Source organism: Drosophila busckii, chromosome 2R (genome assembly GCF_011750605.1).
Source record: "Drosophila busckii strain San Diego stock center, stock number 13000-0081.31 chromosome 2R, ASM1175060v1, whole genome shotgun sequence".
NCBI classification, from domain to species: Eukaryota; Metazoa; Arthropoda; class Insecta; order Diptera; family Drosophilidae; genus Drosophila; species Drosophila busckii.
Genome location: NC_046605.1, coordinates 21,255,123 through 21,270,715, shown reverse-complemented (window position 1 = coordinate 21,270,715; position 15,593 = coordinate 21,255,123). Strand labels below are relative to the sequence as shown.

The 15,593-nt window shown below is 35.6% G+C and overlaps 1 protein-coding gene across 21 annotated transcripts in view; it reads right to left on the bottom strand.

The window, feature by feature from the left end:
- Positions 1–15,593, bottom strand: part of LOC108596139 (MAP/microtubule affinity-regulating kinase 3) — a 35,479-nt gene that overhangs the window by 13,389 nt on the left and 6,497 nt on the right. For 6 of the 21 annotated variants that reach the window (XM_017981607.2, XM_017981611.2, XM_017981608.2 and 3 more), the window contains exons 1-4: positions 1,031–2,386; positions 656–871; positions 361–581; positions 18–299 (exon numbers count right to left, since the gene is read on the bottom strand). In XM_017981607.2, the coding sequence (XP_017837096.1) occupies positions 18–299; positions 361–581; positions 656–871; positions 1,031–2,359 (2,048 nt within the window). In that variant the 5' untranslated portion in view covers positions 2,360–2,386. Of the gene's footprint in view, positions 1–17; positions 300–360; positions 582–655; positions 872–1,030; positions 2,410–13,194; positions 15,168–15,593 lie in introns of those variants that run through there. The other 15 variants (XM_017981624.1, XM_017981626.1, XM_017981625.1 and 12 more) reach the window with 8 other exon arrangements.

Sequence of the window (15,593 nt, the reverse complement as noted above, 5' to 3'; positions counted from 1 at the left end):
TTATATTGTTTATATACCTATATTTGCCTCTGAGTACACGTTCGCGCAGTTCACGCAATGTGGAACCATCAAAAGGCAGGGAACCGCTCACTAGCGTATATAGTATAACGCCGAGCGACCAAACGTCCACTTCCGGTCCATCATATTTCTTCCCCTGGAATAGCTCAGGTGCAGCATACGGTGGGCTGCCGCAAAATGTGTCCAGCTTAGAGCCAGGCGTAAACTCGTTTGAAAACCCAAAATCAGCTATCTTAATATTTAACTCGCTGTCTAATAATAAGTTTTCAGCTTTTAAGTCCCTTTTAACATAATAATATATATAAATATTAGTTGTATTAAACTTAGGAAAACTCAAGTCACCTGTGAATAATTCTCTTTTGATGACAATATTGCACAGCCGAAACAATTTGACGAAATTTAACACGCGCCTCCTTCTCCTTCATGCGACCATGGAGCACCAGATAATCAAAAACTTCACCACCTGATGCATATTCCATAATGAGATACAGCGTCTTCTCCGTCTCGATCACTTGAAAGAGCTTCACTATATTCGGGTGATCCAGCATTTTCATAATTCTAACCTGATTATGTTAAAAAGAATATGTATTGTAAATTATATATTTGTTACTGGAGCTAAGTATAGTTTGAAACATACTTCTCTAAAGAGCTTTTGTAGTGACCCAGGATTCAGCTGTGTTTTGTCAATAATCTTAATAGCCACCTCCTTGCCAGTGGGCAGATGCTTAGCCAGCTTTACTTTGGCAAAATTTCCCTTACCAATGGTCTTGATCAGCTTATACTTGCCTATATGCTCCTCAGTTGCCCGCCATCGCATGGGAGCACTCCCACGCATTTGCAAATTTGGTGAGCCCTGTGAAAAGATCGAAATGAAATTCCCTTTAATATTACCAAAAGAGTTTTTTATTTCATATCATATTAGTAAAGACCTCCCACGATAATAATCATATGAAAACGATATGAGTAAAAGTATGGTCTATGAAAGGGCCAATGTTTTGGATCTGAGGATTACCTGAGCAACACTATTGCTGTAGGCATTGGTACGCGACACGGCTGCATTGGCTGCAGCACGCTGATGTGCCGCACCCGAGGCAGACGAGCGCGCCTCAACCTGCAGGCGCGTTGACTCGGTAGAGCGGCCAGAGTTGTAGGGTGGTATGGGTGCTACAATGGGGCGTTCCGGTCGCCGCTTGACAACAGCGGCAGCGCTGTGGCTGCTTGTGACAGCGACGGCGTTGCTGTTTCCACTTGCCGCTGCGGCAGCCGTTGGATGTCGTTGCGTCTTTTGCGATAGCAATGCCTCAAATTGACGCAAGTTTTCCTCACGTCGTTTTGCTGCTGAAATCGTGGTAGCAGTCAGCTTGGAGGAGGAGCCACCATCCACCACGCTATTGCTGCTATTGCCACGACTTGCTGTGATGCGTGTCACTGGAGTGGGTGCAACACCAGCATTAGTCGTTGACGTTGACTTTGGACGCCAAGTTGGTTGCTGCTTGATCTCCTGATGATGCTGTTTGCTTTTAAGCGTGGCACGCATGGCCAGCACAGTGTCCGTGTTCTTTGTGTCGGACGCGGTGCGCGCCAACTTGGTTTTCTGTGCACTATTGCTACTTGGGGCGGAATTTTTAGAGTAGGCGCCAATTGAGTTACGTCCATCACTGCCGCGTTGAAACTCATTTAAAATCATGTCATTGCTGTCTTCCAATTCAGCCCGACGCCCACCCAGATATTGAAAATCGTTTTCCGATGACATGTCGCTTATGCCGGAACGTAAAAGATTTTCTGTTTCACCATAACGCTTGCTTTGCTTGCGCATCACATCCATTTTCATTACATCCATGGAAGATTGGCTTTGCTGTTGTTGCTGCTGCTCGTTGAGCTGCTGTTGTCTAAAGCTCTCCTCCACGTTATGTATATGCTTCTCAATGGAGCCCAATGCAAATGCAACGCCTACGTCATCTTCAGTGGTCATTTGTACGCGCGGCAGAACCGGCTTATGTCGGTATAGCTTTGGCTCTAGCTGTAGCTTTGGCATGGCAGAGACGGCGACACGTGGCGGAGGCGCTGAAGTCACAGCGTCCGGCCGACGCAGCTCAACCAACTCGTCATAGTCGCTGAGATCAATTTCCCTCTGAATTGCGGGACTGGAGATCTCTGTTTTTTGCGTATTGGGCAAGCTATCGTTATCACTGATGATATTCTTATTGCTGTTGTTGTTGGGCAGGCTTAGTTTTGGCGGCGCAGGTGCCAAACCTTTTCGAGCCGCATAGGGGCGTAAGCTTTTACGTGAGGCATCTGCTCTATTTATATCGGAAGTCGTTGTCGTCGTAGAGGTTTCCATACCGTCACTTTAGTATATATATATATATATATATATACGTACACTAATACAATATACGTATGTACAAAATTTAATTTTCCTGCTGTATGGAAGAGAAATTTCATTCCTGACACTGTGCGTTCTGGCTGCTCTCAGTTACTAATTTAATATTGCTTTTATTGCAAATCCATACACATACATGTACATACATATTTACATAATCTATACTATGCATTGGTTATGACCCGTTTTTATTCGTTCGGTAAGAAAACACAAGCACGCAAACGCACAAATCAAATGTATGTAGGTATATGAACATACATATATATGTAACAAAAAAAAATTTTGTTTAAAATTGTTGCTTCTCTTTGATTTTCACTTTACATTAACTATTGAATGAATTTTGATTAACACATTCTTTATTAAATGCTTTTGCACAAGTATGTGTGTATGCACAGGCTGTGTGTGTGCATGTGCGTTTAATTTTAATAGAAAGCATTTTAAAATCTGACGACAAAAAAATAGAATGGAGCAGAAACTTGTTGTTATATTGCCATTGAGAACACTCTTATATTTAATTCAACAAGTCGCTTTTGCTGCGCATTAAAACCTCGAAAACGAATTAAATACACATACAAGCATGCATATGTATGTATGTACATACGCGAAAGCAAACTTAATATTTATGACGAAAGCCAACCCATAGGCCACAGCTAATCTGATTTTGGTGACACTGAAAGAAACACACTTCTACGCAGCGTGTACGAGTCACACAGAGAGCGAACGATAGCACAAGAGTCTCACAACAACTAAAAGAGAGTAACCCACCTACATATTACATACATACATACATATAATCACACACACACACAGCCACACAGTTTTACGCTCACATACACCTGTGCAGTACTAACTGCCATATGTAGTCGTTTGCTGGTTTCGTATTCGTTTGTAGAAATACGTTATTACGAGCGCTTGTGTGTTAATTTATATGTATGCATGCTGTTAGTATCTCTTTTTTGGCGGATGGCTTACTCTCACGATTAAGGTTGCACAAGCTCAGCTGAGATGTTGTTTCATGTTCTGTGTTTGCGTCACGTTTCGTTGCGCTCTCGAGTTGAAGATTTAAATCTTTTCATTTTAAAATGGAAAAACACATATATACATATGTACATATATACATACATTTAATTGAATTACAGTTTAAATAATTATTTAGCTCCACTTGTAACAATTGTATATATATATATATTTACAGATATGTATGTATGTGATTACATATGATTACTTTTGTTCATGTTAGTTCAGCAAGTCAGTGAGCGAAAAGCTTTGACGTAGACACACACACACACAATGAGACACACTAACACAACTCTAAGCTCATATAAATTCTTATATGGATGTATATGCATTTGTGTACATCCATATACATATGTGGGTATTATTTATATACATACATATGTACTGAAGTACTTTTAGACAATTAACTTGACTTTTCGTTGATAAAATTAAAGCCACTTGGCTCGTAGGGTTTATTTTCTTTGGGTTTACACAGCACCAGTTTTAGAATAACTTTTAAATCTCTTGATTTTTAAATTTTTTTATCGCCTATCTTATCAGTCACACGCGGTGACGGTTACCAGTGACTATCACTTGCAATGGCGCCTGCGTACATACAATGGGTATATACATATGTATGTATATGTCATGTAGCTTTTTTTATGTATTTACATATGTACCCACACATATATTTGTTATAGGTTTTTATATAGGTTATAAGTGTTCACTAATTTAACTTTTTATACACTTTGACATTTTTTTGTTTTGCACCGCCTTAAATAATCACAGTTTGTAATAATGACGTTAATTCCGTCAGCCAATAGTCAACTACAGTCAACAGGCAGTGACAGCAAACGGCAACAGCACAACAGCTAACAGTCACTTTAGCCACAGCAACAGCAGCAACTGGAGTACGAGTACTCCCAGTATCGTTAAAGTAGCAGCAGCAGCAGCAAGAACAACAACACCATTCTCTCACTCATATATACGAGAGACTGAGAAGTCGGCCTCAATTCACAAACACAATACAAGCGTACGCTGAATATCGCATTTTAGTGAGGTTCTGCTGCTCTCACTAATATTAATGTTATCTCTACACACACATATAATGCACACAAACACACATAAAACGTTTTTGTATATTCTTGACAAAGAGCAGTTTAAACCGCTCATTTTACGTGCTTTCTGTGTATGTATGTATGTTCATATTCATATGTGAACCTCATTTATACAAAGATCGGTTTGCATGCAAGGGTACATGTGTCTGTCTGGGTGTGTAAAAACTTATATCACCTGAGCGTAAACTCACACAAAAATTGGTGCATATAAATACATAGATACATACATATCACACGAAACACTGAGCAGAAACGGGAAAAATGTTCAAACAAGTTTTTTTTTTAACAACATTTGTAAACACTAAGCACGACTTTTGAACGAAAAAAAAAAATAAAAATTTAAATAAATATTCTCTCCATTTTAAGCGTACATACAGTGATTAGGACTCGATCAAAATATTATAGAGAAATAATTGACAAGAAGTGCTAGGCTACTTTCGTAAATATCAAATGAATATTAACTTCATTGTACGCTTCAATCATAAAATGGATTATGTTATTTCATTTTAGCAAGCATTTTAAATATAAATAATTTCGTAAGAACGCAAATTAAACTTTTCGAATTTGAAGCAAAATGTTTAAAACACGTCGTATTTTCTATATACATAAGTATATATAAAGTTGTCCTGAGTGTCGAGTGGCAGTCGAACCCACAAGAAAATTCAAGAAAATTTTATAAAAAAAAAAATATAATTCCTTGAGTTTCCATTAGGAAATCCGAGAAAACTCCATTTTCTCTCAATAAAAATTAAATTCACAAACTACAAGAGATAAAAACCTAAAAATCCTTTTTACTCAAAAACTATAAAGAACAAGTGGACAAATTAAAGTTGGGCGCCAACAACTTTTAAATACACTTTGACTAAAGCATCGAAGCAAACACACGCACTCACAAACACATACACACAAAACAGCTAACGCTCACCAGTCGTTTCGCTGTAGCGTCAGCAGCGACCGCCACCGCTGCGTACGGCAGCGACGTTTGTATGCCGCGTCAGCACGTGCACCCCAGCTGTCTATATTGAAAATTGAAATGTAAATTATTCCTAAGTTATTTATCCGATGAAATTTTCACAATCGGGCGAAAACATGACTAGGCAATTTGTGATTTATACTGATAATTTTAAAGATTTTTTTTTTACAGCAGTATAGCTTATACTTGTTTCCTTCTTTTATATATTACATACAATTTTCTTGCTAACAAAATAAAATAAAATCGTAGTGTCCTGGATATAGGAGCACCTACATACCAAATTTGGTTGCTCTTGCTCTTATAGTTGCTGGGAAACACGCACGCATACAGACGGACGAGACAGGCAGACTGAATCGACTCAGCTCGTCAGTCTGATCAAAAATATATAGAGTCTGCCATGCCTTCTTTCAAAACTCATTAGAGTAAGACCCGGGTCTTAACTACTTGCTGTTGCTTATGTTTACTTTAACTCAACTCTATGCCAAATATAAACTTGGCCTCAACTGCACGCCACATTCGGAAAATGCCGCCGGGAAAATTAAATTTTTCTCTCAATCACAATTACTTTAGCGAACGGCATGCGATAATAATCAGAAGTTTTCTCTGAAAATGTATGAAAAATATATATGCGTATTCAGATTTTAAAATCGTCGACAGGAAAACCGGAAAAACTCCATTTTTCTCTCAATAAAAAGAATTTCACGGAAAAATCGGAAATTTTCCAATTCAATATGGAGGCAGGCTAATATTTATCTATAAGATCAACAGTTATCGAAAAGTATTGGCCTGCTTTCATATTGATGCAAATCACTAGTTTTAGGCATTCTGAATTTTCCTTCAATTAAGTCTAAATAATATAATTAAAATTTTTAAATTTAACTTATTCATAATGCTCAAAAATAACATAACAAATCAAACACTAAATACTGTTTTAGATTTCAAAAAAAAAAAATATTGTTGCTGTTGTAATCGTTTGCTGTTAGCTATTTGTTTTAGGTAGAATGAAAAATAATAAAAATCAGTCAATGATTTTAGTGTTTGAAAATAGGTATCTGTTGCAATCTTAAAAACCTCAAGACTAACGCCGATTGTGTTTGCGGCGGCGGCAGAAACACAAATTAAGACTTTAATGTCTCATATAACAAAAGATAATCAGAGATAACCAAAATAATAATAATAGTAATACAGGTCAGCAAAGCTTTTCTTAAAGCTCTTACATTAAACAACCAAAATCCTGACCATTTGGACATTCACATTTGAATTCAGCAAGTTAACTCAAGGAAATAAATATTGGTAGGTACAAGCACTAATTAGCTTTCAGTGTAGCGAAGTATAGATAAGTATTTGTAAAGATCCAAATATTGTGTTAATGCTCTTGCGAATATGCAACTACTTCAAAAATTCAGAAAAAAACTATTAAAAACGGTCAATACGTTAAATTAAATATTTAGCTGTTAACACAGAGACAAGTTTGCGAGGTATTAAAGTTTATCTTTAAACACGTCTCACAGTCGTATTCAACAAAAGCTAACAGCAAATGACAACATTAAATATTAAAAAACGGTGCTGAAGCGTATGCTTTTGCCCAGGCATAAAAGGACTCGTCTAATATTTGACGGAAAGTATATATATTGGACCTCCTAATGGGTAAACGTTTTTTTAGTATCAAAAAAAGCTCAATTTTGATGGTCCTGATGGCAGGATGATGTATTGGCGAGATTTACGCCATGAGCCCAATGCCTGTTTTGCTTGCAATTTCTGTGTGCCTTTGGAAACCGCGGAATGTCACGCATATGCTTTGTCTCATTCCGAATTGAGAGGATGAGAAGATTTATCAACAAGAATACACAACAATAATACCATTTTTCCATTGTTTACAAAAATGTCAAAGTGTATAAAAAGACAAAAATATTCCTTGAAGAACGTAAATTTTAAATTAAATATGTGAAAATTAGTTTGTTTAAATGCCTAACAGTTTGACCGAAGTTATTTATGACAAGTGGACAAATTAAAGTTAGGCGCCACCAACTTTTAGATACACCATGACTAGGGTACACACATACACACAAAACAGCGGACGCGCCACAGCTTGTCGCTGCGTCGGCAGCGACGTTTGTATGGCGCGTCAGCACGTCCATCCCGCTGTCTACATTGAAAATTTAAATGTAAATAATTGCTAAGTTATTTATCCGATACAATCGCTCGAACGCTTGATTAGGCAATTTTGTGATTTAGTTTAGATTTTTTACTGCCTTATATCGTTTTTTTCGATTTGCGGGGGAGGGGGGAATCAATTTTTCTTTGCTGATCAAGAATATATATACTTTATGGGATCTGCCACGCCTCCTCCCTGTTAAATACATTTGCACAACTTCATAATACTTAATTTTTTACAAAAATGTCAAAGTGCATAAAAATGGTGGCAATACGCATTATTAAGTATGATTTTCTTCATTTTTGACCTTTATAATGTTTGGCGCCATGTTTATGATTAAATTAGTTAAAGGGGAAATTGACTCCTCAATTTGTCGAGTCAACTTAATTTATCAATTCCTGCTAGGTACACTCGAAACTTTGATCCTTTATCACTTAACGTTTGCACAACTATTTATTAACTGCATGAGCCCCTTTGAGTAGTCTGTGATCACAACAAACTTTTTTCTGTTATCAACACAGACGCCACTGATTTTATTACTAAGCGACTTATTTAAACTATTAATAATTAACATTAACCCATACCTGATTTGGGTTTCCCCAATCCTTGCAACTAATGGGTCTGTTTAACACTCCCAATCTATAAGCTCAAATTTAAAGAAAAACAAAAACTTAATTTTTTAATACTTTTAAATCTAGTTTTAAATATATTAAAAAAGTCTGGTTAGGAGATATTTTTATTTTTTGTTTTTTTTCTTGAATGTTTTTTAATCGTAATAAATACAGTCAAAACTAATATACACCCCGAAATAATTTATTTGTTAGAATGGCCAGCTTGGGTAATGAAAATGAAAAAGCCCGTAGAGAAATTTTGAGGTCAAAACATTATTAATTTTAAATAAATATGTTTATTTAAAATCATTTTTCCGATTTTTCTTTATTTCTTATTTATTTTTTACCATAGGTGGCTAATCGGCTATCTGGAAAAAACCTGCATTTTTTAGGATATTATTTTTAAATGTTATTAATCAAAATAATATACATCTATTATCAATAATTTAACAAGCATTAATTGACAAAAAAAAAAAAGCATTGAGTGTGTTGTCAGCTGTCGTGCACTGTATAACATTACAGAAAAAATTACTAAATCTTGTTTTTTGCATCTTTTTTGCAAGGGTGCAAATTAGGTCTGAAAAGTAAGTTCTAATAGAAGGAGAATTAACTTTTTAACGTCCTCAATAATATTAATTTATTTTAATAGTCAAAGTAAACATAAAATCAGATGCTTTTTAGATTTTTTGTTCACTTTGACTTTTTGAAACAAATGGTAGTTATGCACATATATGTAACAGACAAAAGGAGGGGTGGCAGCCCCATAAAGTACATATATTGTTGATCAGAAAGACAAGCTAATTCAATGTAGCCCTGCCCTTCTGTATATATAAGTAATAAGAACTCGGAGAGTATCAGAACTAAAGCCACCAATAATTTAGGTATGTTGGCTCTCCTATATCGACTCATCTGAATGAGACTTGTCTGTTCATGCACTATTTGAAATGTATTTGTCTTTAATCTTAGGTTTTAGGCTTTGTGTATAAAAAATAAATTAAATTTAAACTAATAGAAGTAATAGAAACGCCTGGGATTTTCCGCAAGATACTGCTTTTCTCGTTCAATCAAATAACTTTAACTCCATGTTTTATCAATTAAATAATACTTTCTAAAATCAAAACCGAAACAAAATATATCACCAACATAAATATAAGATGAGAGCAAAATAAATTTTCCTGTTATTAAAAAAAGAATTATTTTTGCATATTAGCACTGTTTGACATAGTGTTAGTTCTAAATTTTCATGAGCACAGTTAATCTGAAATTAAATAAAAATAATAATCAAAAGAATATAGCTGATATAAAAAAAAGAAAATTATTGACTAAACATGATTTTCACAATGCCCGTAACCGATGACGTTTTTATATAACAAATACAAACAGCAGCCGTTACTAAAATTAATACACAATAAAAATGTTGGTGCTATTGGGACAATACTACATTATATGAAACACACAAAAAAAAAGTTAGTAAGTGAATAAAACAAAAACAAATATGAAAATATATTTATGACAGATAAGCTTCAAAAAAATCTTGTGTATATTAAAGACGGTTTATTATATTGTGAGATTTACACTATAGTGACATATAAACATGCACATTCAATGGAACACAAAATTGATGTTTTTTGAGAAAATACCTCGATAAAAAACGATTTATCGACGCATTTTTTTAATCATTTTGTTTGATAAGTTATTTCGGCTATTTCGTAAAAATAACTTTCGGTGCATTCCAACCTTTCGATGCATTCCTGCGAAAGTATCGTATGACACAAAGCCAGATTTTACATTTAAATATTATAACTCTCGAGAATATCATTGTAATATTCCACCAGTAATATTCACAACATTGCACAAAAATCATCTATTTCGATAAAAAAAAAAAAAAAACAAAGCAAAAAATTTCGCATAACCTGCAGTTCGTTGTCCTGAAGCACCTCAGAATTTTATCGTGAAAGTGCTGTCAGTGGAATTAAATTAAAAGGCTTAAACTTGATACAAATGATTAACTCCGAAGCACTGGCGAAAAGTTAACATTCAATAACTAAACGACAATTGCCTTTGTCATTCAAAACCTTCTCCATTATGTACTGCCAGCAAAATGATCCCCTTAAGTCAACATCATTCTTTAATGAAAATTATTAAGTTGGTGAATAACTTATATTACGAAGATAATAATTGTAGTCTAAGCCCAAGCCTTATCCACATTTTTTCGGATAATGTTGAAATAAACGATTCATCGAAAATCGATCACAATAGACCCTTCTAAGAAACAAAATTGTATTGATGTTGTAGTCATTCTTCAAATTACTTCCAACCAGCTATAGAGCAGATCAGAAAATATCATCGACGAGTAGCTTACAAAGCTTACAGTATTGCAACTTTTCATACAGACAACCAATTTCGTGGTCTCTTATAGTACTTATGTTTGTGCATTACAAAAATACAAATTGAGAACCCCTGAGTGGATTTGGTTCAAATTGCTTTTTAGTTGTAATTAACAGGATAAGGTTGAAAAGTAATATAATTTTTGGAAAGCCTTCTAGAAAAGTGTTTAGCGCCTCACACGAACGCAAACGCACCCTGTTGTCTATATTGAAAATTTAAATGCAAATAATTCGTAATTCCGATCTCTCTGAAATTCGAAATCGGTTGAAAGCGGATCTGTTGTTTATTTCAGCTTTTTAAATTGCTTGATATTGTGGGTCTAATCAGTGTTTTACGATTTGCGGGAGAAGGGGGAGGAAATAAAAGAAATAAAATAAAAGCGATTGGGTTTTGTTGTTTTAGCTCACTAAATTACTATATCTAGTTAAGAATCATTCGCTTAAACTTACAGACTTGACGGGCATGGCTGTATAAAAACTATTTTTGGTCTTGGCTGACCATTTTTTAAATATTAGGTTGTTTGGTAATGACATACCGGTTTTTGCACACAAATTTCACGCTCCGATTGTGAGGTCAAACAGAATCGTATCTACCAAAGCTATATACCGTTTTATAGGTCTTGGCAACACCTTTTAAATAGTTTGTTAACATCGGTTGTCTAATTTAAGAACTATAATCGATCGAAATTGAGTTCTCAAAAGATAAAATTTGAGCAATTTTTAAATTTTATTTTGCGCAAGGAAAAACTGTTGGGGAGTCTCGCCAACAGATTGTTTCTGTCTTAGGGGATAACAAACTATCAATTCAAGCCGCTAAACAGAGGTTTATGCCACTCCGAAGTAATAATTTTGTCACCGAAACACCAAAGCCCGCCGGACGACCAGAGATGGATAAAATCATAGAAATAGTGGATCGATATGGTCATGTGACTATTAGAGACTATTAAAGAGATCACAGAGGAGCTCCAACTATGCACGGAAACCGTTCATAGCCATTTAAAGTCGAAAAAATTGATAAAAAAGCTCGATGTTTGGGTGCCTCATGAGTTATCGCAAAAAAATCTTTTGGACCATGTCTCAATCTGCGATTCTCTGCTGCGCCGTAATGATCTCGACCCATTTCTGGATCGGTTGGTCACTGGCGATGAAAAATGGGTTACATATGATAACATCAAGCGAAAAAGATCCTGGTCGAAGCATGGTGAGTCGCCTCAGTCGGTGGCAAAGCCAGGATTGACGGCTAGGAAGCTTTTGCTGAGTGTATGGTGGGATATCAGAGGAATTATCCATTATGAAGTGCTGCCCTATGGCCAAATCATTAATACTGACTTCTACTGTCAACAACTGGAGCGATTAAAGATCGCACTGGAACAGAAGCGGCCAGCCATGGTGAAACGTAAGGGCATTGTGTTCAATCATAACAACAAAAGGCCCCATACATCTTTGGTGACTCGTCACAAGCTACGGGGGCTTGGTTAAAAAGTTTTAATGCATCCACCCCATAGTCTGGACATCGCCCCAAGCTATTGCATTTTTTTTTTTTCAAAATTTTTTTGATGGCCAGAAATTGAATTCAAAAGAGGCTTGTGAAAATCGACTCGCTGAGTTTTTTGCCCATAGGATTAAGGTCTTATTCAGGAAAGGCATATAAATGTTACCATCAAATTGGTAGTAAATTAACGAAGAAAACGGTATATATTGCACTTAAATCGGACAATGGTAACTATGTTAAGATAATCGTCAAAAATCAATAAGAAAACCGGTATGTCATTACCAAACAACATAATATATATATATATATATATATATATTATAAATAAATAAAAATATGTTTTGTGCCATGGCTCCTCCCTGTTTCAAACATTTCCACACTTTCCACTTTTTTAATAAAAATATCGAAGTATAAAAATTCGTCTAAAATGTTTCCAACGCGTTCATGAGATGTATTTAGTACATTGGCAATCTCTTGCGATTGATGACAATAAACGTAGGATTTCTTAAAAAAAAAAAAAAATAATTTGTATAAATCCATGAAAGTCTCAAATAAACAACTTGGACTCACCGATTTGGCTGAAATTTGGATATGTTATAGCCCTAGGCTTATTTAGTGGGAATGTAAGATATTATGACGGGACGGCCACGGATTCGTCCTTAAAACGTCCTTAAAGTTTTACATTATTTAACTAATCACCACGACGTACAAATTTCAACTGTCAAAGTTGACCAGTGGGTAGAGTAGCAGGATCTTAAAGCAATTTTTTTTTTTTTTTAATTTATTTACAATTTAATATTTTCTTTTTTTATAAGTATATATTTTTTAATCTTTATGATTATCTAACTCTTAGTGCAAAACTTTAAGGACGTTTTAAGGACGAATCCTTGGCCGTCGCGTCATAATATTATACATGCATACTAAATTGACCTATCACATATCCAAATTTCAGCCAAATCGGTAAACCCCAACGTCGTGGTGTCTCCTTGTTAGAATTAATGCATCCCCAAAATATAGTTAATAGAATTAATATTTGATATTGATTGTTGATAAACCCTTACCCTTGAAGTACGCGCCTTCTCAGAATTGATGGTGGCACTTATATCCTTATGCCTGGGCCGCTCGGCTTTGCTGGTGGCTACAATCGGTAAGCCACCATTTTCTATCATAGTAACAACGATTTTGTTGCTATGCGTGCTTGGCTTGCCACCCGTTGTTTGTGACGTTTTGAGGTCTGGCGTTTTATGATGCATCACATTTGATAAACGTTGTTTTCTTTCGAGGCGTGCCTCCTCTTTCTCTTTTTGCAGTTTGGCAAGAGTGGCAGGTGTATGGCTTTTGGATCTTTTCAAAAACTTCATTAGCTGTCGTTTCATATTATTCGCACCAGTTGCATGGTCGCTACTATCCGTGCCACCAATCTCATCAACTTTCGAGGAACGACGTGACAATTGCTGTGCTTTAGAAGGTAACTCGAGACGCTGAAACGACCCATCCGGCAGACGTACAAAACAGCCTTCGGACATTTTGTGAAATGAATCCGTGGGAAGCTTATGGTAATTTCCATTGGGACTACGATAATGACAATAATCCGTTTTATGATAGCCATCACCCACAATATAAAATTCATTCTTGTTCTCAACGGTCGATTCCACAGCTACATCTTCGCTTTTGGTTGTACGATCAATAGGCAACTGAAAGCTCATTAAATTACTAGTGCTGCCGGATTCACCGCCAGCCACAGAATTGGAGTCCTCTGCTGACAAGAGTACGTTTGTCTTTTCTTGCGACTTCAGCTCATTCATGGTAATCGGTCGTCGTTGTGGATCGACCATATTTTTACGCATAATGCTGCCATTACGCAGAAAGGAGTCACGTAATATAGAGAGCTCATCTTTTTTTAATTTCGTTGGTTCTTGATGCTGCTGCTGGTTTAGTAGTGTTGAGTAATGTTTCGATGTAGTAGATTTGCGCGCAGACGCACGTCGATTCGCAAAATTTGTAGTAGCGACCTCATTTTTATTGTTATTATTGTGATTATTATTTGAAAAGCTGCTAGAATGGGTTTGCCGATGACTCGTTGTTTGACCCATGTTACCGCGTTTTAACCAATCAAGAGCAGTTAAGATACGTTAATGCATGGATTTTTCATCCATAGTACAAATGTATGTAAAGTCTGCCCGTCTGTGTGTATAAAAATCTTTAATACAATCACAGTCAACCAGCTGATTTATCTTTGTTGCTTTTTATTGCAACCAGAGCTTGTTTAATTCTATTAGAGTATTAAAAGCACAACAAATGGAAATTAACACACACACAAACACAATGCATGCATAATATGCATGTATACACAAACAACAAGTAAATCATGTAAATTACGTTGCCGCTTTTATAAGCACAAGACTAAGCATTCCATGCTTTAAATATTTGTAATATTGATGCCGCTGTATTTGTCATTGCAAGTCCCAATTTGACTTTAGTGCAAGTGTAATGTATGTACGAAATAACCACATGTATTATTGTTCAACGAGTATCGCACTTTAAATCATTGATGTAAGCATTTACATACACTCATACATTGATCTATTGTAGATTTTAAAGTTTAGTGTAAATATGTATGTACATGTGTTTTGAAATCTACAGCCGTTAGTCGCACCCGCGCACGTATACTACATTCTGCGCAAAAAGAAAGAGACAAGAGCGATACCGAGAGAGCGCCACACCGACGACGACGACGACGACAACGACAACAACAACGATAATGATGGCAGAGACGATGAAGCCACACATATGATTTAAAAATAAAAAAGCTCCTACATTCTGTTATCTTTTCTCTCCATGTTTCACTTGTTTGCCTCAACACTTTTGGTTTTTTTTCATTGTTGCTATTCTTCTGGTTCCCTTGTTTGCATTAAAGCTCTACTTGATTGCCTCAGTAGCGCACACAAGCTCACTTACTTACTCATATGTATACATATATTGTGCGTACATACATATATACATATATACATTCACACATAATATACATTTCGTATGTTTGAATATTGTTCTCTGTCCCATCGATTAAGTGTTGGAATTTGTTGATTTTTTCCCCTTTTTCCATAGTTTTATTGTTTCTCTTAGTTTTACAATTGTTGCAGCATACTATACATCTAATGAATACATGCTTGTTTTTTTAGATGTCCACACACATATATATACGAATAGTGTGGGTATTCAATTTATAATTAAATTAACTTATGATTCGCAATTTGTTTGGCTTAGTTGGAATCTGAGCAGCCAAGCTTGTGCTATAAATATGAGTACAATGTTTGTATGAGCAGATGTATGTATGTATTTTTGTGTGTACAATGGCAATCAAGCCAAAACAAATATTTTTTAATAGATAGTTATGCACATACGGATGTACATATTTGTGATTGAATTACACACTAATACATTACAACATATGTATGTATGT